Source organism: Vipera berus (assembly GCF_964194415.1).
Source record: "Vipera berus genome assembly, chromosome: Z".
Classification (NCBI taxonomy): Eukaryota; Metazoa; Chordata; class Lepidosauria; order Squamata; family Viperidae; genus Vipera; species Vipera berus.
Genome location: NC_138205.1, coordinates 132,242,782 through 132,266,362, shown reverse-complemented (window position 1 = coordinate 132,266,362; position 23,581 = coordinate 132,242,782). Strand labels below are relative to the sequence as shown.

Sequence of the window (23,581 nt, the reverse complement as noted above, 5' to 3'; positions counted from 1 at the left end):
AGTTACCCGTATATACTTGAGTATAAGCCGACTCGAGTATAAGCCGAGACCCCCAATTTTACCCCAAAAAACTGGAAAAAGTTATTGACTCAAGTATAAGCCGAGGCTGGGAAATGCAGCAGCTCACGGTAAATTTCAAAAATAAAAATACAGGTAGATAACAATAAAATTGCTTTAATTGAGGCATGTGGAAAAGAGGGTCAACAAAAACAATATATTATCAGTATATTCTCCGCTCTGCCATGATGTCCCCGTTTTGGTCTCCTGGTGACGTGGGGCTGAGCCGGAAAAGGGGGAGGGGGAGACCGAGGGAGGGAGGGAGGGAGGAAGGAAGAGAGAGAGAGAGAGACGGAGCCAGCGTCAGCCAGCGGGCTCACGAGGGGCAGCAACCTCGCGATTAGGACGCGCGCAAGCCCTTGGGGAGGCAGGGCGGGAGCGCAGTCCGGCCGCTGGGCTTCCTTTCCCTCTTGTCCGCATCGCTGCAAGGAATTGCGTTGTTTGGGGACGGCGACACTCGCCCATTCACACGCTGTCCAAACGCTGGTCATTTGCTGCGGGGCTCCCGCTTGGAAGGGAAGGGAAGATTTGTGAGGGGAAGATGCCCTATCGGGGTGGACATAAGGATCCTCCTCCTGAAAAATGTTACCCCAAGTATTCAAGCCAGTCTGTCCCAATAACCTGGGAAGCCTTTCCAAATCCCAGGCTGGTTGTAGTCAGGGTGACCTTCGCGCATCTGGAAGGCACCGAGAGAGCGTTTTTTGTTGAATTGGAGCCATGGCCTAGTCGTGGTTAAGGCACTTGTAGGCGAAGCAAATCACAAAAGCCCCCAAATCCTTCTAAATGCAGCCCACGGGCGAGCTTCCCAAGTTGTTTTAGTTTGCACGTGGCAATAGAAATAAGCTTTTTTCCTCCTCAGCGGATCGGTGCGGTGAAGAGGCTGGGCTTCCTTCGCGAGGTTGCTGCCCCTCGTGAGCCCGCTGGCTGACGCTGGCTCCGTCTCTCCCTCTCTCTTCCTTCCTCCCTCCCTCCCTCGGTCTCCCCCTCCCCCTTTTCCGGCTCAGCCCCACGTCACCAGGAGACCAAAACGGGGACATCATGGCAGAGCGGAGGAGACACAGGAAGCAGATCCAGGTACCGGGCTGGCTTATCTCCTCCCTCTTTTCGCAACCGCTCTGCGGGATGAGTTTCCCTTTTCCTTCTGGCTCAACCCCCCCTCCCCCGCCCGGTCACCCTTCCCTCCCTCCTCCCCCTCCGCCTCCTCCGAGGCCGCCGCCAGTCAGCATCTCTCCTACCGTTTTTGCGGCTTTTCCGTCGCCCCCGCCGCCGCTCCCCCTTCCCCGCGGAGCCGGCCGCATCCAGCGCCTTCTTCCTCTGGAGGGAAGCACCGAAGTTCTTTTTTTTTCGTTCACTGGAGTATAAGCCGAAGTGGATTTTTTCACCCCAAAAAGTGGGCTGAAAAATTCGGCTTATACTCAAGTATATACGGTACATAATATTGGGGGGAGAAATGGTGTAATAGAATCCTTAAAGAAAGGATGCCAAAGGAGGGACAGAATGACAAAAGTAAAACTTAATCTTTTAATTATTTTAAGGAATTAAATTGAATTATTGAATTGTCCCATGGCAAGCTGTACCACAGCAAGTTGACCCGCCAGAGGTGGCTGTGGAAAGATGGCCATGGTGAATTTGTTGTGCTGCGCCATTCCCTGACACCAACCAATTTCTGTTTCCACATGAGTGTCTGAATCTCGGCTTTTCCGAAAAGAAGGTATGAATCGAAAATCGAGCCCTGTGGACCCCAAAGTGGCCGGCAAATGTTTTATAAGTGATTGAATTAATCAATCTTACCCCAATTATTACATTGTCCACCTTCGGTCTGTGCCAGTCCTTGAAAATAAGCCTCCTGAAGAAGAAAAACAGGGTCACAAAAAGAAGGCTGGGGACTCTCGAGTTGGCTTCGGTTGTCTCCTGATTAGCCAAAGGCCGCCCTCTTCCTCCTCCTCCTCCTCCGTTAACACTGATGATGTTATCTAGTTGGGTCATAAAACATCTGCAAGAAATCCACAAAGCTCAGAGAGCTCCAGGGGACCCCCTAGATTTCTCCTCCTCCTCCTCCAGAATAGACCAAAGAAGACCTCAATTTACCGTGTCTGGTGTCTTCATAGGACAGATGCAAGTGATCTCCTCGCTCCATTGACTGAACTCTTCTTCCGTCCCAGCAGCACATCGGATACTTAGCTGCACATCTTCTTGGACCTCCTTAGAATTTTCTGTGGGGAGTTTTTGCCACTCCTCCTTGCCTGTAATCTGAAATTCCACCAGGTACCGGGAGACTGAAGCCGATCCATTGGCCAATGGATTAGTCGTGATCTGGACAAGGTTTGGTTGAACTTGCTCAATCTTAGGACAGGGAGGACTTCTAAGAGCAGCTTCCAGCTCCTGAGGCTCGGTGAGGACCTCCTCGGTCGAGGTTAAACTTTTCTCTTCCAGAATCATTAACGAATCAAAGAAATCCTTCATGCTCTCGGCGCTTTTTCTCCAGAACAATTCCTCAGCAGCCTTATAGTTTCCTTCATTTCCTTTGCGATAATGGAGAGCTAAATGGTTTGCTAGGAAGTGCATAGGGATTCCCATCTCGTTTCGAGGACGCCGCAGGTCAGCCTCCTTGACAGCTTCCAAGACAGGTGGCTTCCAAACAACTGGAAAGGTGACCAGGAGTTGGACGTTACCCGCTATGTCTTTTCCTAACATGGAAAGGATGGAATTAAAGATGCATTTCTGGATTGCAAGTGAATACCCACAGTAGTAAGCCTGAGCCACAAAGCAGATGGCATCCAACTGGCCTGTGTTCTCTGCGAAGGAGCAAAACTGTTGGAGAAGCTGCTTCACCTGCTTCTCTTTCATTCTTACATTTCCAAAATCTCGAGTGTTAATTATTGTGAGAGAATAGGGAATTTGAAAACCCTTTTGATGGTGCACCATGTAGACTATGATTTCAGACCAGCTGCTTCCAGCGTTGCTTCTACGAGGAGTTCCGTAAGGAATTCGAATCTGAAATTATCTTCCCATTGGACACCCAGGATATAATTGATCATCCCTTTGATCAGAGTGTTTTTCTCATACTGTGCTCCTCCCACCACCAGGATCACTTTGTTCAGCACATCCGGGTTCTTCTTCCCAAAGTGAAACATGAGACAGGAGCTGGAGGCATCTGAGAGGTCTATCGTCAGAGGAAGGGAAAACTTTAATGGATGGCTGCCCCCCACCAGGGAGCTTATCTGAATGAACTGGTGGGCTGTGTTGCCTGCATCTTCTTCCTCCAGTGTGGTGGTGATCTCCACCTCCTCGCTGGGGACACTCAGAGATCCATTATCACACACAGCTGACACCCGTATTCTATACGCCGTCTGGGGCTTGAGACCTTCAATGGAATAAAACACTACTTTTGTCCTGGTCCTTTTTCCAGTCCACTGGTCCTTCCCAACTCCAGCCTCCACCATTCTGTACTCCACCTTGTACTCTTTGATCACAACTCCTAAGGCAACGATGCTGGGTCTCATCCAAGCCACAGAGATGACAGAAGATGCCGAGGTGACCTTGAATAATTTCTCAGGAGGGCTGGTAGGAAGAGTCTTTATGGGTGGGCTCAGGTCACTGCTTTTACCACGGCCTACCTTGCAACAAGCAGCATACTGGAGTAGGTACTCTGTGTTTGTACACAGATCTTTCAGCACGAACATCTCCCCGGCATCCTCTGTCCTCACGCTCTTCCAGTGCTCTTGCCCTGCAATCTTGTACTCTACCAAATAGCTGGAGATGGCAGCCTTTCCATATTCAGTGGGCTGAAACTTCAGTTGAATGCTGTCGTGTCTCAGTTCAGTAATCTGCAAAGGGAGAGGTTTTGAGGGCAACTCAAAGTTCTTGCTGACCAGCTTTCCATCTTCATAAAGGTAAATGGAGGCTCCTGGGGTGTCCACATCTGGGAGTGAGGCCACAACAAAGCGGACCTTCTCATTTGATTGGTTGATACTGAAAAAGTTTTGCATGGATTTGGCAACTTGGCGAGCATTCTGGGTCCTCTCCTGGTCCTCAAACCAGGCCATACCTTTCTTCACCCCAGGAATGGACCTTGTGGACTTAGCTGGTTCTTGCAAGAATTGCTCCTGAAGCCTGTCCTGTAAGCTCAAGAGAAATGGCTCCTCTTCATGTAATGAAGTGAATATAAAAGAGACCATATATAACGTTTGTGGGTCAAGAAATATTTCTTCCATCTTGTTCTGGGAAGTGATAACTTGTATTTCACTTAGAATAGTCAGATAAGATTTGACAATGTTAATTTCTCTCTTTTTGGTTTCTACATATTCACTGAGTCTTTGGGTGTTGAAGGGCGACTGGTTGACAGATGTTAAGATGTCCACCAGTGTCCCTTCCTCCTGTCCTCCTCCCCGGATGGAAGGCAACACTCTGGCAAGCTGTTTCTGGAAAGTCTGCTTGTGTTGCTTGCACAGATCCTTGAACCGTTGGATCTTCTTCTTGATCTCAGGGAAGGTCTCAACAATGGGATTGTTGGCTAGATCGTTGCTTTGCATCTGGATTTCGTTGAGTTCCTCTAAGATCTTCTCAGCATCAAAAATCAATGCTAATCTGATCTCACGGACCATTTTAGCTGCTCTGGTGTCCAGTTTGGTCAGCGGGTACAGCCAGACCCGCACAGGAACAGCCTTCTCCCCATCTTCCCCTAACATTTTCGGTAAAGCTTCGTAAACTTTAATTGCATCTTCGAAAGTCACTGGATTTTTCTCCAGAGAAAAATCTCCATGGAACTTGCACCTGAACTTCAGAGCATTCTCTTTCTCCTCCTTGTTGTATTTGACCTCTGCTCCTCCTCCGACAGATATTCCCTTCGTGATTGTAGCCTGGAGACTTCCTTCTACATTTTTTATCTTCTCTGTTGAAGAAACCTCTCGGTCAAAGACGAAGAAAGCCTGGGCTCCATAGAGGATGGCCGTGACCACATGGGTGGCCATGCCATGCTCAAAGACTTCTCGGTGAGAGACATTCTGGCTTCCTAGATGGCTCATGGGTCAGCTGCTCATACCTGGTGGTGGTTTTGTACTGAACGGTGACTCTGGCTTGTTGCTTGGACTTCTTGGTGTCATGAAGATACTTGGCTGACCCTCCCACTTCAACCAGCCCCACAAGGAAGCTGGCCTTGAGGTTTGCTGAGATGTCCAGGGCGGAGGCCTTGTCATCAATGGTGTCAGACACAATGATTTCTGATTCCGTCTTGGGCTGAGGCTTGATGGTCAGGTCCTTCTGCAGAGAGCTGTAGTCCCAAAGGGTGACGCCTGCATGGACCGGGAGAAGACAAGTAGGTAAATCTGAAACCAGACCTCTGAAACTCTTGGAACTGGATAGAGAAGCCCCAGAGTGTTGGGACAATAAAGGTAAAAGGCAAAGGTTCCCCTGCACATGCGTGCTAGTCGTTTCTGACTCTAGGGGCCGGTGCTCATCTCCGTTTCAAAGCCGAAGAGCCAGTGCTTGTTCAAGGACGTCTCCGTGGTCATGTGGCCAGCATGACTAGACGCCAAAGGCGCACGGAGCGCTGTTACCTTCCCACCGTAGTGGTACCTATTTTTCTACTTGCATTTTTACATGCTTTCGAACTGCTAGGTTGGCAGAAGCTGGGACGAGTAACAGGCGCTCACTCTGTTACACGGCACTCAGGATTCAACCCGCCAAACTGCCAACCTTCCGATCGACAAGCTCAGCGTACTAACCCACTGAGCCACCGCATCCCAGACAATAGAGACAATAGAGACATCATTTTTCCTGGAGAGTGACCTCACTTGCTCTGTCCAGCCATCACCAAAGAAACCACCACCACCCCGTTTTGCAAAATATTGCAAAATTCCAAACTGAGTAGAGAGGAATGGGAATGTCTGTGTACCTACTGCTTTCAAGACAGATCTCCAACTCCCTGGAGAAACCATGGTTTTCATCAGGGGTTCAGAGGTATCTTTTGTGTTCGGACCTGCCCTCCTGGAAAGCACCAGCACCAGAAATTTAGGATGAATACATTGCCACCTTGGCTGGGATCTTAAGTCCTTTTTAAATCATTTTACAATTCATTTCAGTAACTATGTTTGGTGCAAGGAAACCTTTTGTGTGCCTGGCCAAGAATTGGATATGCATTCCCTTCCCACTAGATGCTTCCAACAAGCTGTAAGTCCAGGAGCTGAGTCCCGAAATGACCACAGGCTGAGCCTGTGCATTAACTGGCAGTGCCCATAGCCCTCCGTTGAAAGGTCCCGCAGGGGATGCCCACCACTCCGCCTCTCCTCTGGCTCCTACCTGGGATCACGGCATCCTTGCGGCAGTCGTACAGCATCCCTAGCTGGAAGGGGCGGCCGAGCGCTGGAATGTCAATGATGTCATCGGCCAGGGCCATGCTGGGCTCCTGCGTGTCGCTGGCACTTCTGGTGCCCTGCAAGAGAGAAGAACCATCCGGAAAAGGCAGAGACTGACTGCTGACTCCGGACACACCCCTTCCTGAACCCCCCTTTTCTACATGTCTTTCCCCACCCACTCCAATATCAGAAACCCATTCCAAAAATCGGGGGTGGGCTTCCTAGATCATACTGCCAAATCCTGTGAACAGTCTGGGGAAGGGGATCCCTTTATCCTGTACCTTTATCTGTGTCTCTAGAAATAAAAACAGCAATCATCTGTAACAGGGGTGCCCAACCCCTGGGCCGCGGCCCACTACCAGGCTATGGCCCATTCAGAACTGGACTACACAAGTGGTGGGCCAGCACATGTGCATGTGCAGTTTGACTTGCGTGAGTGGTGGGCAGGAGAACCTGTCCCGTTTCAGACAAGTGACTATGTCAGGTCCCCAGAACCTACACCACTTTGCATTTATTTCATTTCACCTTTCTTTGGGGGGGCCTGCCAATCTGTTTGCTTTTCACTATACTCTAGTTCTGGCCCTTCCCTCTTCATCCCGGAGAAGGAATGCGGATGGAGCTTAAGGAAAGCGAGGAAGAGCTTGAGATGCCCAACGCACCAACCAGGCCAGTTCCCAAAGCATCAAGCCACCTGTGGATTGGCTGGAATTCAAATGGCCACTATGACTCTGGGGGGAGGAGGAAGGATGACACTTTAATTATACTCCTTGAGTGGGATTTTCCCCAGATCTCGCTTTGACTTTCCTACTGTCACTAACCCCTAACAAAAGTTTCATTTTGAGACAATGCCTGTTTCACGAGTTCTGCTTTCTTGGGTGGTTGGTTGAAGTGGGTCCTTACAGACTGTCCAGTCTCTTCTTAAAAACCTCCGCTGACGGAGCGCCCACGATTTCTGGTGGCAAGCTGTTCCACAGGCTAATTGTCCTCACTGGTAAGAAGTTTCTCCGCAACTCCAGGTTGCTTCTCTCTTTTTAAGATCTTCCCAGCATCCCTCATTCCAAAAAAACACAAGGGCATCCTGGGAAGCCGGACTCCATTTCCTTTACCATTGGGAAGGAAGCAGATGCACCAGGGAGAATCCAGCTAATCCGTGGCACGCATCGGAGGACAAAATCCACATCCTATACACACAGCACCGCTGGTGAAATATACGGTAGGTTTATCTGTATTTGTTCATTGTTATGCTCACCAGCAACTCAGCACTGATTATTTTGGGATTTGGGTTCTTATTGTACGTATTTCAATTTTCCAGAGTTTCACCCATCCTGTTCTTTCAATGAAGCATTCAGATCTACGCACAGGGTCTGCTTTATTGGAGGGTTCAGCTGCGTGTCGAGCTGCACATAAAGTAACGTGTAGCAAGGACACCCAGCTAGAAGCCTGGCTCTCTGATCATTTGGCCATCAAGAGACTTAAACAATATCTACACACTATGCAGAAGAGACAACGGGCCAAAATGGGAAGCAAAAGACCAAAAACATCTCCCCACCGGCGATCAGCGCCCCGATGAGCATCGATCAACTCCAAGATTAACCTCAGACTGACAATCAAGAAGTAAACAATACCGCAATCAAGGGGCTGCCAAAAAGCCGACAGTAAACAGGCCAACCATCGGACCTCTGAGACACCCCCACCCCCACCCCCAATACTGACAGGGCAAGCCCCCAGAATATAAACTGACAGCAAACGCCCCTCCCCACTAGCACCGACTAACCTAGTTTGGGTAATGAAACATCTGCAAGAAATAAGGACCAAGGACCCCACAGTGCTCTTCTGAAGAACAGAGTTGGAAGGGACCCTGGAGGTCTTCTAGTCCATCCCCCTGCTTTAGCCTATACCAGGGGTAGGCAACCTCGGCTCTTTTATGACTCATGGACTTCAACTCAGTCAGCTATGCTGACTCAGGAATTCTGGGAGCTGAAGTCCATGAGTCATAAAAGAGCCAAGGTTGCCTACCCCTGGCCTATACCATTCCTATACCAAGTAGCCAATTCTCAGCCCTCTCGGAAAATTGCAGGTTGTTTCCTCTGCGCAGTCCCACCGCAAGGCTCTGCTCTCACCTCTAAGTCAACAGGGGGAGATCTGCCAACCCCCAACTTTGCAAAGTCCCTTGAGGGAGGCTTTGGGGAAGTGTCAAGACTACGGCAAGCCCTCGCAACAAGCCACAGAGGCTTCACAGCTAAAACGTTTATCTGCAGAAAGAGGAAGGGAACTCCTAATCGCTCGGTTTAGAACTGGGAGAGGGGGGAATGGGCAGCCCGGTTGCCTCCTCTCTCCTGGTGGCAGGATCAGAATTCAGGTGCTTGGCAAGTTGGTGATCTTTAGGGCCACAGGAGCTCACAAGCATTGGCTGAGAGCTTGACAGCACAAAACTCTTTTCCCCCCCCACTCCAGAGAAGTTGGCCTTCTCCCTCCCTCCCCCTGGCCCTCTCTCTCTCTCTCTGCCCCTCCCTCTCACATACCTGGGTCCCCTTACCTTCCTCTGCTGCCTACAGGCTGAATACACACTGGACTAGAAAGCTTCTCCCGGAAGAATCTTCCTTCTCACTCACTTCCACTTTCGCTTTCACTCAACAGGAAACGGGGAGGGGGGGAAGGGAGCTCCAGATTCTACCTGACCACTTCTCCGTCTTCAGAAAGGAGAGGGGAGGGAGGGACTTAGGGAAGCAAACACCCCATCCAGACTTTCACAGCCTCCTGGACGGAGTTTCTCAAGCTGAGCAACTTGGAAGTGGGTGGACTTCAACTCCCAGCATGCCCCATTCAGTATGTTGAGAAGCTCTGGTCTGTCTCACTCCGTGCATCCACGCATTCCCTCCCTCTCCATCCATGCATCCACCCATCCGTCATTCCGCCGTCCATCCAGGTGTTCCTCATCCTTTGCCACTTGAAAATGGGCGGACCTCAGCTCCCAGAATTCCCCAGCCATCACGCTGAGAAGCCCTGCTCTCTTTCTCTCCCTCCCTCTTTCCAATCCATCTATCCACCCACCCACCACGCGCCCATCCATCTGTCCCACCATTTTTTTCCAATCCATCCGTTTCTCATCTTTGGCGATTTGAAAGGGGCTGGACTTCAGCTCCCAGAATTCCCCAGCCATCACGCTCAGAAGCCCTGCCCTCTCCCTCCCTCCCTCCCTCTTGCTCATCCATCCATGTCCCAGAGTTAAATAGCTCTTCTTCTTCTGGCCAAGCTCCCATCGTTGGGAGGAAGACGTCGGGGCCAGTACAAAGGGGGCGTTACCCTTTTTTCCCGCCTTTTTTTTTCTTCGCTGGGTTCGGCCTGCGGTTTCATTTACCTCAGGATCATCCTGACACTCTGGTCTGCTGCTGCAGGAAGAGCTCTGCGCTGTGATTGGTTGCCGCAAGTATAAAGGGGGCGTTTCCCTCCCCGTTTCCCCCCCCCTCTCTCTCTTCTGCCTGTTTAATTTACCTCAGGATCTTCCTGTGTTCTTGACTGTCTTGTCTGCTCATGGAGGAGGCGATCTGCACTGTGATTGGTTGCCTTAAAGTGGAAAGGGGGCGTTTCCCTTTCTTCCCGCCTTTTTTCTTCTCTGTCTTCTGCCTGCTGTTTAATTTACCTCAGAGGTTTCCTGGGTACTTGGCTGTATTGTGTTTTTTCTTTCTGGATTATGACAAAGCCTTGTACGTTTGAATGTTAAATATTACTTATATACATATATAAAACACTACAGGTGTGTGTTAGTCTCTCTGATTTCATTTGGGCAGCTGCTGTGCAATTTGTTTAATTTTACCTCAGGATTTTCCTCTGATCCTGACTATTTTGTTTTTTTTCTCGATGGCAAAAGTAAGTTTTAATGTTAAATATATTTATGTACCCTTCATGGATTACTGCCTTGTCATGGCGAAGGGGCTTGCGTAATTCAATGAAGCTATGAGCTATGCCGTGCAGGGCCACCCAAGACGGACAGGTCATAGCAGAGTTCTGACAAAATGTGATCCACTGGAGAAGGAAATGGCAACCCACTCCAGTATCTTTGCCATGAAAACCTTACGGACAGTACCAAAAGGCAAAATGATATGACGCTGAAAGATGAGCCCCTCAGGTTGGAAGGCGTCCAAAATGCTACTGGGGAAGAGCAGAGGGCTAGTACTAGTAGCGCCAGAAAGAATGAAGCGACTGGGCCAAAGCCGAAAGGACGCTCAGGTGTGGATGTGTCTGGTGATGAGAGGAAAGTCCGATGCTGTAAAGATTTTTTCTCCATAGGAACCTGTGTGAGGAATAAAAAAATTCAACTCCAAGGATGTTGGAAAACAAAACAAGTTTTATGAAAGCTTTTGCAAAAGCGGTGGAACTCTTGTAATGGCAAATCCCAGAGTCTACACCTGAAACAATTTTTGCATAGGTTTTTATACCCTGTCCTGTACATCACGCCACATCCTTCCAAAGTGAGTCCAGTTGATAGGCCCACCTGGTCACATGCTTTCCAACCGCCTAGCAACCATTACAATTACCAAACCCTCCAATTATTAGATCAAATGCCCTTTTGTTTCTATCTTATCTTCACTCCCTTTTCTGTAACATCCTGCTAACTTGGGGTATAGCCTTATCTACAAGGTGAACTGTTACCCAAGCTGGATCATTGCAATTATAAAAGATTTATGTCTTCCCTTGTTTTTCTATAAGAATGCCTGCTTTGTATCTAGAAGCTATGTGTGTAACAGAGTTCATGCTTTGGTTAAACATGGCTGCACTTTGGTTCTTAGTTATACTTTAAAATACTAACTCTAAGCAGTTTTTATAAAGAATAAGCCTTATATAAAATGAATTCATAAGCTATATGTTATTCTACAATAGTGTGCACTATTCTAAAAGTTATCCTTTAAGTCAGTATATATATTACTCTATTTCTTCATCTTATTATATGTCCTTTCCTAAATGTATCTTAAGTGCCTCTGTATGCCTATTCCTTTAACAGAATTGGAAAATTACAACATGTACATTTCTCACACCTGGAATGTAAGATCCATGAATCAAGGAAAGCTGGACATGGTCAAACAAAAGATGACAAGACTGAACATCGACATCTTAGGTATCAGCAAACTAAAATGGACAGGAATGGGTGAATTTAATTCAGATGACCATCAGGTATACTACTGCGGGCAAGAATCCCTCAGAAGAAATGGAGTAGCCTTCATCGTCAATAAAAGAGTAGGAAAAGCAATACTGGGATACAATCCTCAAAATGACAGAATGATCTCAGTTCGAATCCAAGGCAAACCATTCAATATCACAGTAGTCCAAGTCTATGCCCCAACCACCGGTGCTGAAGAGGATGAAATTGACTGGTTCTATGAAGCCCTACAGCACCTTATAGAACTAACACCAAAAATGATGTCCTTATCGTCATGGGGGATTGGAATGCTAAAGTAGGAAGCCAAAAGATAACCGGAATAACAGGCAAGTTTGGCCTTGGAGTACAAAATGAAGCAGGGCACAGGCTGATAGAATTTTGTCAAGAGAATACGATGGTCATAGCAAACACTCTTTTCCAACAACCCAAGAGACGACTCTACACATGGACATCACCAGACGGTCAACACAGAAGTCAGATTGACTATGTGCTCTGCAGCCAAAGATGGAGAAGCTCTATACAGTAAGTGAAAACAAGACCAGGAGCTGACTGTGGCTCAGACCATGAGCTTCTCCTTGCAAAGTTTAGGCTTGAACTGAAGAAAGTAGGGAAAAGCACTACGCCACTCAGGTATGAATTAAATCACATCCCTGTTGAATATACAGTAGAAGTGAAATAGATTTAAGGAATTAGGTCTGATAGACAGAGTGCCTGAAGAACTATGGACAGAGGTTCGCAACATTGTACAAGAGGTAGCAACTAAAACCATCCCAAAGAAAAAGAAATGCAAGAAAGCAAAATGGCTGTCTGAGGAAGCTTTGCAAATAGCTGAGGAAAGGAGGGAAGCGAAAGGCAAGGGAGAAAAAGAAAGATACGCCCAATTGAATGCAGAATTCCAGAGAATAGCTAGAAGAGATAAGAATGCTTTCTTAAATGAACAGTGCGAAGAAATAAAACAATAGAATAGGGAGGACCAGAGATCTCTTCAAGAAAATTGGAGAGATGAAGGGAATGTTTCATGAAAAAATGGGCATGATAAAGGGCCAAAATAGCAGGGACCTAACAGAGGCAGAAGAGATTAAGAAGAGATGGAAAAATTACACAGAAGAACTATACAAGAACGAGCTTAACGTCCCTGATAATCAAGATGAGGTGGTCACTGACCTCGACCCAGACATCCTAGAATGTGAAGTGAAGTGGGCCTTAGAAAAGCTGAGCAACAGCAAGGCTAGTGGAGGTGACAGTATTCCAGCTGAGGTATTCAAAATCTTAAAAGACGATGCAGTAAAAGTGTTACAAACAATTTGCCAGCAAATTTGGAAAACTCAACAGTGGCCACAGGATTGGAAAAGATCAGTTTACATTCCAATTCCAAAGAAAGGCAGTACCAAAGAATGTTCAAACTATCGCACCATTGCACTCATTTCTCATGCTAGTAAAGTTATGCTTAAAATCCTACAAGCTAGACTCCAGCAGTATGTGGATCGAGAACTACCAGAAGTACAGGCAGGATTTCGAAGAGGCAGAGGAACCAGAGATCAAATTGCCAACATACGCTGGATCATGGAGAAAGCTAGAGAGTTCCAGAAAAACATCTACTTCTGCTTCATTGATTATGCTAAAGCCTTTGATTGTGTGGATCATAACAAACTGTGGCAAGTTCTTAAAGAGATGGGCGTACCAGACCATCTTATTTGTCTCTTGAGAAACCTATATGTGGGCCAAGAAGCAACAGTGAGAACTGGACACGGAACCACTGAGTGGTTCAAAATTGGGAAAGGAGTCCGGCAAGGCTGTATACTGTCGCCCTGCCTATTTAACTTATATGCAGAGCACATCATGAGAAAGGCAGGGCTAGATGAATCAAAAATTGGAATTAAGATTGCCGGAAGAAATATCAACAACCTAAGATATGCAGATGATACCACTCTAATGGCAGAAAGTGAAGAAGAACTAAAGAGCCTCTTGTTGCGGGTGAAGAAGGAGAGTGCAAAAGTTGGGTTGAAACTAAACATTAAGAAAACGAAGATCATGGCATCCGGCCCTCTCAATTCCTGGCAAATAGATGGGGAAGAAATGGAGGTAGTGACAGATTTTATTTTCCTGGGCTCCAAGATCACTGCAGATGGAGACTGTAGCCAAGAAATTAAAAGACGCTTGCTCCTCGGGAGGAAAGCCATGACAAATCTAGACAGCACACTAAAAAGCAGAGACATCACCCTGTCAACAAAAGTGCGTATAGTCAAGGCTATGGTCTTCCCAGTTGCAATGTATGGCAGTGAAAGTTGGACCATAAGAAAGGCCGAGCGCCAAAGAATTGAGGCCTTTGAGCTATGGTGCTGGAGAAGACTCCTGCGAGTCCCTTGGACTGCAAGGCGATCAAACCGGTCAGTCCTAGAGGAGATCAACCCTGACTGCTCTTTAGAAGGCCAGATCCTGAAGCTAAAACTCAAATACTTTGGCCACCTAATGAGAAGGAAGGACTCACTGGAGAAGAGCCTAATGCTGGGAAAGATTGAGGGCAAGAGAAGAAGGGGACGACAGAGAATGAGGTGGCTGGATGGAGTCACTGAAGCAGTAGGCGTGAGCTTAAATGGACTCCAGAAGATGGTAGAAGACAGGAAGGCCTGGAGGAACATTGTCCATAGGGTCGCGATGGGTCGGACACGACTTCGCAGCTAACAAATAGTCCACATTATGGCTTTGCTTGATTTTCTCTTCTTCCAATAATATTCTCTTTTGCCAGCCTTAAATTAATACAGTTCTTATTAATTGAATAAATGACAATGAAATATAGACATTTTGCTCATGTTTCTGCAAATAATAACCGCATCGATATAGTTTCTTTTCTATTTGATCATCTTGATTGCCTCATCATAGATCCTCTTTACAAAATTCTTGCTGCCTGCGGCCATCTCAACACGGGACAAGAGTTACATAATATTGGGGGGAGAAATGGTGTAATAGAATCCTTAAAGAAAGGATGCCAAAGGAGGGACAGAATGACAAAAGTAAAACTTAATCTTTTAATTATTTTAAGGAATTAAATTGAATTATTGAATTGTCCCATGGCGAGCTGTACCACAGCAAGTTGACCTGCCAGAGGTGGCCGTGGAAAGATGGCCATGGTGAGTTTGTTGTGCAGTTTCCAACTGCACAACAAAATAGAATTGTTGACTTAGTCATTGCTTTACATCTGATTAAAAAACATGGCTCTTCTGAGCATGTGCAGAAGACCTCCACGTTCTCTGATGACTCTTAGCCAGCCGGGAAGGAGGCCCGAAACACACAGTTGGAGAGTCGGAGAGGGCTGGCTCCTGCATGAGGCAATCTGTGCTGTGATTGGTTGCGGTGGGGGGTGGAGTTCCCCTTTTCCCCCGCCTTTTTTCTTCTGTCTGCCCTGTGCGTGATTTACCTAAAGACTTGTCTCATGATGCGCTGGTTGGCCTGACTATCTTGTCTGCTGTAAACAAAGATGTGAAACATATTTATTTATATAAAACTACAAGTTTGCGTCAGCGTCTCTGACTCCATTTGGAGTCACTGGCTGCGCCATTCCCTGACACCAAGCAATTTCTGTTTCCACATGAGTGTCTGAATCTCGGCTTTTCCGAAAAGAAGGTATGAATCGAAAATCGAGCCCTGTGGACCCCAAAGTGGCCGGTAAATGTTTTATAAGTGATTGAAATAATCAATCTTACCCCAATTATTACATTGTCCACCTTCGGTCTGTGCCAGTCCTTGAAAATAAGCCTCCTGAAGAAGAAAAACAGGGTCACAAAAAGAAGGCTGGGGACTCTCGAGTTGGCTTCGGTTGTCTCCTGATTAGCCAAAGGCCGCCCTCTTTCTCCTCCTCCTCCTCTGTTAACACTGATGATGTTATCTAGTTGGGTCATAAAACATCTGCAAGAAATCCACAAAGCTCAGAGAGCTTCAGGGGACCCCCTAGATCTCTCCTCCTCCTCCTCGAGAATAGACCAAAGAAGACCTCAATTTACCGTGTCTGGTGTCTTCATAGGACAGATGCAAGTGATCTCCTCGCTCCACTGACTGAACTCTTCTTCCGTCCCAGCAGCACATCGGATACTTAGCTGCACATCTTCTCGGACCTCCTTAGAATTTTCTGTGGGGAGTTTTTGCCACTCCTCCTTGCCTGTAATCTGAAATTCCACCAGGTACCGGGAGACCGAAGCCGATCCATCGGCCAATGGATCAGTCGTGATCTGGACAAGGTTTGGTTGAACTTGCTCAATCTTAGGACAGGGAGGACTTCTAAGAGCAGCTTCCAGCTCCTGAGGCTCGGTGAGGACCTCCTCGGTCGAGGTTAAACTTTTCTCTTCCAGAATCATTAACGAATCAAAGAAATCCTTCATGCTCTCGGCGCTTTTTCTCCAGAACAATTCCTCAGCAGCCTTATAGTTTCCTTCATTTTCTTTGCAATAAAGGAGAGCTAAATGGTTTGCTAGGAAGTGCATAGGGATTCCCATCTCGCTTCGAGGACGCTGCAGGTCAGCCTCCTTGACAGCCTCCAAGACAGGTGGCTTCAAATCATCTTGAAAGGTGACCAGGAGTTGGACGTTACCCGCTATGTCTTTTCCTAACATGGAAAGGATGGAATTAAAGATGCATTTCTGGATTACCCATGAATACCCACAGGAAACCTGAGTCACAAAGCAGATGGCATCCAACTGCCCTGTGTTCTCTGCGAAGGAGCAAAACTGTTGGAGAAGCTGCTTCACCTGCTTCTCTTTCATTCGTACGTTTCCAAAATCTCGAGTGTTAATTATTGTGAGAGAATAGGGAATTTGAAAACCCTTTTGATGGTGCACCTTGTAGACTATGATTTCAGACCTGCTGCTTCCAGCTTTGCTTCTAGGAGGACTTTCCTGAAGGAATTTGAATCTGAAATTATCTTCCCATTGGACACCCAGGATATAATTGATCATCCCTTTGATCAGAGTGTTTTTCTCATACTGTGCTCCTCCCACCACCAGGATCACTTTGTTCAGCACATCTGGGTTCTTCTTCCCAAAGTGAAACATGAGACAGGAGGCATCTGAGAGGTCTATCGTCAGAGGAAGGGAAAACATTAACGGATGGCTGCCCCCCACAGGGGAGCTTATCTGAATGAACTGGTGGGCTGTGTTGCCTGCATCTTCTTCCTCCAGTGTGGTGGAGATCTCCACCTCCTCGCTGGGGACACTCAGAGATCCATTATCACACACAGCTGACACCCGTATTCTATACGCCGTCTGGGGCTTGAGACCTTCAATGGAACAAAACACTCCTTTTCTCCTGCTCCTTTTTCCAGTCCACTGGTCCTTCCCAACTCCAGCCTCCACCATTCTGTACTCCACCTTGTACTCTTTGATCACAACTCCTAAGGCAACGATGCTGGGACACATCCAAGCCACAGAGATGACAGAAGATGCCGAGGTGACCTTGAATAATTTCTCAGGAGGGCTAATGGGAAGAGTCTTTATGGGTGGGCTCAGGTCACTGCTTTTACCACGGCCTACCTTGCAACAAGCAGCATACTGGAGTAGGTACTCTGTGTTTGGACACAGATCTTTCAGCAGGAACAACTCCCCGGCATCCTCTGTCCTCACGCTCTTCCAGTCCTCTTGCCCTGCAATCTTGTACTCTACCAAATAGCTGGAGATGGCAGCCTTTCCATATTCAGTGGGCTGAAACTTCAGTTGAATGCTGTCGTGTCTCAGTTCAGTAATCTGCAAAGGGAGAGGTTTTGAGAGCAACTCAAAGTTCTTGCTGACCAGCTTTCCATCTTCATAAAGGTAAATGGAGGCTACCGGGGTGTCCACATCTGGGAGTGAGGCCACAACAAAGCGGACCTTCTCATTTGATTGGTTGATACTGAAAAAGTCTTGCATGGATTTGGCAACTTGGCGAGCATTCTGGGTCCTCTCCTGGTCCTCAAACCAGGCCATACCTTTCTTCACCCCAGGAGTGGACCTTGTGGACTTAGCTGGTTCTTGCAAGAATTGCTCCTGAAGCCTGTCCTGTAAGCTCAAGAGAAATGGCTCCTCTTCATGTAAAGAAGTGAATATAAAAGAGACCATATATAAAGTTTGAGGGTCAAGAAATATTTCTTCCATCTTGTTCTGGGAAGTGATAACTTGTATTTCACTTAGAATAGTCAGATAAGATTTGACAATGTTAATTTCTCTCTTTTTGGTGTCTACATATTCACTGAGTCTTTGGGTGTTGAAGGGCGACTGGTTCACAGATGTTAAGATGTCCACCAGTGTCCCTTCCTCCTGTCCTCCTCCCCGGATGGAAGGCAACACTCTGGCAAGCTGTTTCTGGAAAGTCTGCTTGTGTTGCTTGCAAAGATCCTTGAACCGTTGGATCTTCTTCTTGATCTCAGGGAAGGTCTCAACAATGGGATTGTTGGCTAGATCGTTGCTTTGCATCTGGATTTCGTTGAGTTCCTCTAAGATCTTCTCAGCATCAAAAATCAATGCTAATCTGATCTCACGGACCATTTTAGCTGCTCTGGTGTCCAGTTTGGTCAGCGGGTACAGCCAGACCCGCACAGGAACAGCCTTCTCCCCATCTTCCCCTAACATTTTCGGTAAAGCTTCGTAAACTTTAATTGCATCTTCGAAAGTCACTGGATTTTTCTCCAGAGAAAAATCTCCATGGAACTTGCACCTGAACTTCAGAGCATTCTCTTTCTCCTCCTTGTTGTATTTGACCTCTGCTCCTCCTCCGACAGATATTCCCTTCGTGAGTGTAGCCTGGAGACTTCCTTCTACATTTTTTATCTTCTCTGTTGAAGAAACCTCTCGGTCAAAGACGAAGAAAGCCTGGGCTCCATAGAGGATGGCCGTGACCACATGGGTGGCCATGCCATGCTCAAAGACTTCTCGGTGAGAGACATTCTGGCTTCCTAGATGGCTCATGGTCAGCTGCTCATACCTGGTGGTGGTTTTGTACTGAACGGTGACTCTGGCTTGTTGCTTGGACTTCTTGGTGTCATGAAGATACTTGGCTGACCCTCCCACTTCAACCAGCCCCACAAGGAAGCTGGCCTTGAGGTTTGCTGAGATGTCCAGGGCGGAGGCCTTGTCATCAATGGTGTCAGACACAATGATTTCTGATTCCGTCTTGGGCTGAGGCTTGATGGTCAGGTCCTTCTGCAGAGAGCTGTAGTCCCAAAGGGTGACGCCTGCATGGACCGGGAGAAGACAAGTAGGTAAATCTGAAACAAGACCTCTGAAACACTTGGAACTGGATAGAGAAGCTCCAGAGTGTTGGGACAATAAAGGTAAAAGGTAAAGGTTCCCCTGCACATGCGTGCTAGTCGTTTCTGACTCTAGGGGCCGGTGCTCATCTCCGTTTCAAAGCCGAAGAGCCAGCGCTTGTTCAAGGACGTCTCCGTGGTCATGTGACCGGCATGACTAGGCGCCAAAGGCGCACGGAGCGCTGTTACCTTCCCACCGTAGCGGTCCCTATTTTTCTACTTGCATTTTTACATGCTTTCGAACTGCTAGGTTGGCAGAAGCTGGGACGAGTAACAGGCGCTCACTCTGTTACACGGCACTCAGGATTCAACCCGCCAAACTGCCAACCTTCCGATCGACAAGCTCAGTGTACTAACCCACTGAGCCACCGCGTCCCAGACAATAGAGACAATAGGGACAATAGAGACATCATTTTTCCTGGAGAGTGACCTCACTTGCTCTGTCCAGCCATCACCAAAGAAACCACCACCACCCCGTTTTGCAAAATATTGCAAAATTCCAAACTGAGTAGAGAGGAATGGGAATGTCTGTGTACCTACTGCTTTCAAGACAGATCTCCAACTCCCTGGAGAAACCATGGTTTTCATCAGGGGTTCAGAGGTATCTTTTGTGTTCGGACCTGCCCTCCGGGAAAGCACCAGCACCAGAAAGTTAGGATGAATACATTGCCACCTTGGCTGGGATCTTAAGTCCTTTTTAAATCATTTTACAATTCATTTCAGTAACTATGTTTGGTGCAAGGAAACCTTTTGTGTGCCTGGCCAAGAATTGGATACGCATTCCCTTCCCACTAGATGCTTCCAACAAGCTGTAGGTCAAGAAGCTGAGTCCCGAAGTGACCACAGGCTGAGCCTGTGCATTAACTGGCAGTGCCCAAAGCCCTCCGTCGAGAGGTCCCGCAGGGGATGCCCACCCCTCCGCCTCTCCTCTGGCTCCTACCTGGGATCACGGCATCCTTGCGGCAGTCGTACAGCATCCCTAGCTGGAAGGGGCGGCCGAGGGCTGGAATGTCAATGATGTCGTCGGCCAGGGCCATGCTGGGCTCCTGCGTGTCGCTGGCACTTCTGGTGCCCTGCAAGAGAGAAGAACCATCCGGAAAAGGCAGAGACTGACTGCTGACTCCGGACACACCCCTTCCTGAACCCCCCTTTTCTACATGTCCGTCCCCACCCCCTCCAATATCAGAAACCCATTCCAAAAATCGGGGGTGGGCTTCCTAGATCATACTGCCAAATCCTGTGAACAGTCTGGGGAAGGGGATCCCTTTATCCTGTACCTTTATCTGTTTCTCTAGAAATAAAAACAGCAATCATCTGTAACAGGGGTGCCCAACCCCTGGGCTGCGGCCCACTACCAGACTGTGGCCCATTCAGAACCGGACTACACAAGTGGTGGGCCAGCACGTGTGCATGTGCAGTTTGACTTGCGTGAGTGGTGGGCAGGAGAACCTGTCCCGTTTCAGACAAGTGACTATGTCAGGTCCCCAGAACCTACACCACTTTGCATTTATTTCATTTCACCTTTCTTTGGGGGGGCCTGCCATTCTGTTTGCTTTTCACTATACTCTAGTTCTGGCCCTTCCCTCTTCATCCCGGAGAAGGAATGAGGATGGAGCTTAAGGAAAGCGAGGAAGAGCTTGAGATGCCCAACGTACCAACCAGGCCAGTTCCCAAAGCATCAAGACACCTGTGGATTGGCTAGAATTCAAATGGCCAGTAAGACTCTGGGGGGAGGAGGAAGGATGACACTTTAGTTATACTCCTTGAGTGGGATTTTCCCCAGATCTCGCTTTGACTTTCCTACTGTCACTAACCCCTAACAAAAGTTTCATTTTGAGACAATGCCTGTTTCATGAGTTCTGCTTTCTTGGGTGGTTGGTTGAAGTGGGTCCTTACAGACTGTTCAGTCTCTTCTTAAAAACCTCCGCTGACGGAGCGCCCACAATTTCTGGTGGCAAGCTGTTCCACAGGCTAATTGTCCTCACTGGTAAGAAGTTTCTCCGCAACTCCAGGTTGTTTCTCTCTTTTTAAAATCTTCCCAGCATCCCTCATTCCAAAAAACAAGGGCATCCTGGGAAGCCAGACTCCATTTCCTTTACCATTGGGAAGGAAGCAGACGCACCAGGGAGAATCCAGCTAATCCGCGGCACGCATTCATCGGAGGACAAAATCCACATCCTATACACACAGCACCGCTGGTGAAATATAGGTTTATCTGTATTTGTTCATTGTTATGCTCACCAGCAACTCAGCACTGATTATTTTTGGATTTGGGTTCTTATTGTACGTATTTCAATTTTCCAGAGTTTCACACACACCCCACCACCAATACTGACAGGGCAAGCCCCCAGAATATAAACTGACAGCAAACGCCCCTCCCCACTAGCACCGATGAAGTAACCTAGTTTGGATAATGAAACGTCTGCAAGAAATAAGAACCAAGGACCCCACAGTGCTCTTCTTCTGAAGAACAGAGTTGGAAAGGACCCTGGAGGTCTTCTAGTCCATCCCCCTGCTTTAGCCTATACCAGGGGTAGGCAACCTCGGCTCCTTTATGACTCATGGACTTCAACTCAAGTCAGCTATGCTGACTCAGGAATTCTGGGAGCTGAAGTCCATGAGTCATAAAAGAGCCAAGGTTGCCTACCCCTGGCCTATACCACTCCTATACCAAGTAGCCAATTCTCAGCCCTCTCGGAAAATTGCAGGCTGTTTCCTCTGCGCAGTCCCACCACAAGGCTCTGCTCTCAGCTCTAAGTCAACAGGGGGAGATCTGCCAACCCCCAACTTTGCAAAGTCCCTTGAGGGAGGCTTTGGGGAAGTGTCAAGACTACGGCAAGCCCTCGCAACAAGCCACAGAGGCTTCACAGCTAAAACGTTTATCTGCAGAAAGAGGAAGGGAACTCCTAATCGCTCGGTTTAGAACTGGGAGAGGGGGGAATGGGCAGCCCGGTTGCCTCCTCTCTCCTGGTGGCAGGATCAGAATTCAGGTGCTTGCCAAGCTGGTGATCTTTAGGGCCACAGGAGCTTGCAAGCATTGGTTGAGAGCTTGACAGCACAAAACTCTTTCCCCCCCCCCCCGACTCCAGAGAAGTTGGCCTTCTCCCTCCCTCCCCCTGGCCCTCTCTCTCTCTGCCTCTCCCTCTCACATACCTGGGTCCCCTTATCTTCCTCTTCCTCTGCTGCCTACAGGCTGAATACACACTGGGCTAGAAAGCTTCTCCCGGAAGAATCTTCCTTCTCACTAACTTCCACTTTCGCTTTCACTCAACAGGAAACGGGGAGGGGGGGAAGGGAGCTCCAGATTCTGCCTGACCACTTCTCCGTCTTCAGAAAGGGGGGGGAGGGATGGAGGCTCCTGGTGGAAAGACCTCTCCTCCTCTCCCCCCCCCCTCCAGACCTAGGGACGCAAACACCCCATCCAGACTTTCACAGCCTCCGGGAGGGAGTTTCTCAAGCTGAGCAACTTTGAAAGTGGGTGTGCTTCAACTCCCCGCATGCCCCATTCAGTATGTTGAGAAGCTCTAGTCCAGGGGTCTTCAAACTTGGCCCTTTTATGACTTGTGGACTTCAACTCCCAGAATTCCTTAGCCAGGCATGCTGGCTGAGGAATTCTGGGAGTTGAAGTCCACAAGTCATAATAGGGCCAAGTTTGAAGACCCCTGCTCTAGTCTCTCTCTCTCTCTCCCCCCTCCCTTCATCCATCCATCCCTCTGTCCCTCCAGCTGTTGCTCATTCTTGGCCACTTAAAAATGGGTGGACTTCAACTCCCAGCATGCCCCCGCCAGTATATTGAGAAGCTCTAGTCCAGGGGTAGGCAACCTCGGCTCTTTTATGATTCATGGACCAACTCCCAGAATTCCTGAGTCAGCTGGCTCAGGAATTCTGGGAGTTGAAGTCCATGAATCATAAAAGAGCCGAGGTTGCCTACCCCTGCTCTAGTCTCTTTCTCTCTGTCCCTCCCTCCAGCTGTTTCTCATTCTTGGCCACTTGAAAATGGGTGGACTTCAAGTCCCAGCATGCCCCAGCCAGTATGCTGAGAAGCTCTGATCTGTCTCACTCCGTGCACCCACACATTCTCTCCCCCTCCAATCCATGCATCCACCTATCCGTCATTCTCTCCCCCTCAGGATCCATGCATCCACCTATCCAGGTGTTCCTCATCCTTTGCCACTTGAAAATGGGCGGACCTCAGCTCCCAGAATTCCCCAGCCATCACGTTGAGATGCCCTGCTCTCTTTCTCTCCCTCCCTCTTTCCAATCCCTCTATCCACCCACCCACCACGCGTCCATCCATCTGTCCCACCATTTTTCCCCAATCCATCCGTTTCTCATCTTTGGCGATTTGAAAGGGGCTGGACTCCAGCTCCCAGAATTCCCCAGCCATCACGTTCAGAAGCCCTGCTCTCTACCTCCCTCTTGCTCATCCATCCATGTCCCAGAGTTAAACAGCTCTTCTTCTTCTGGCCAAGCTCCCATCGTTGGGAGGAAGACGTCGGGGCCAGTACAAAGGGGGCGTTACCCTTTTTTCCCGCCTTTTTTTTTCTTCGCTGGGTTCGGCCTGAGGTTTCATTTACCTCAGGATCATCCTGACACTCTGGTCTGCTGCTGCAGGAAGAGCTCTGCGCTGTGATTGGTTGCCGCAAGTAGAAAGGGGGCGTTTCCCTTCCTCTTTCCCCCCCTCCCCTCGGTCACCTTTTTTCCTTTTCTGTGTTCTGCCTGCTGTTTAATTTACCTCAGGATTTTCCT

General features: G+C 48.3%; 3 protein-coding genes across 4 annotated transcripts in view; all 3 read right to left on the bottom strand.

Moving 5' to 3' along the window:
- Positions 1 to 22,051, bottom strand: part of LOC308678061 (uncharacterized protein) — a 36,755-nt gene extending 14,704 nt beyond the window's left edge. Inside the window, exons 1-5 of the mRNA XM_081344888.1 lie at positions 21,986 to 22,051; positions 19,773 to 19,905; positions 15,564 to 18,757; positions 15,267 to 15,321; positions 10,309 to 10,701 (exon numbers count right to left, since the gene is read on the bottom strand). Of these exons, the coding sequence (XP_081201014.1) occupies positions 10,634 to 10,701; positions 15,267 to 15,321; positions 15,564 to 18,757; positions 19,773 to 19,869 (3,414 nt within the window). The 5' untranslated portion in view covers positions 19,870 to 19,905; positions 21,986 to 22,051 and the 3' untranslated portion in view covers positions 10,309 to 10,633. The remainder of the gene's footprint in view (positions 1 to 10,308; positions 10,702 to 15,266; positions 15,322 to 15,563; positions 18,758 to 19,772; positions 19,906 to 21,985) is intronic.
- On the bottom strand, positions 1,161 to 2,988 carry LOC308678084 (uncharacterized protein). 2 transcript variants are annotated; one of them, XM_081344935.1, is made up of 2 exons: positions 2,146 to 2,988; positions 1,161 to 2,050 (listed from the first exon to the last, which is right to left on the bottom strand). In XM_081344935.1, the coding sequence occupies exons 1-2, from the start codon at positions 2,980 to 2,982 to the stop codon at positions 2,027 to 2,029; spliced, it is 861 nt and encodes a 286-aa protein (XP_081201061.1). In that variant the 5' UTR covers positions 2,983 to 2,988; the 3' UTR covers positions 1,161 to 2,026. The 2 variants fall into 2 exon arrangements, with proteins under 2 accessions (XP_081201061.1, XP_081201060.1); XM_081344934.1 differs by having other exon boundaries at positions 1,161 to 1,903.
- On the bottom strand, positions 2,988 to 6,485 carry LOC308678064 (verrucotoxin subunit beta-like; the record flags this gene model as incomplete). Its single annotated transcript, XM_081344890.1, is given in 3 exon segments — positions 2,988 to 5,081; positions 5,083 to 5,348; positions 6,355 to 6,485. Coding segments are annotated over 3 exon segments (2,457 nt in total). The 5' UTR covers positions 6,452 to 6,485.
- Positions 22,052 to 23,581: the final 1,530 nt, after the last annotated feature.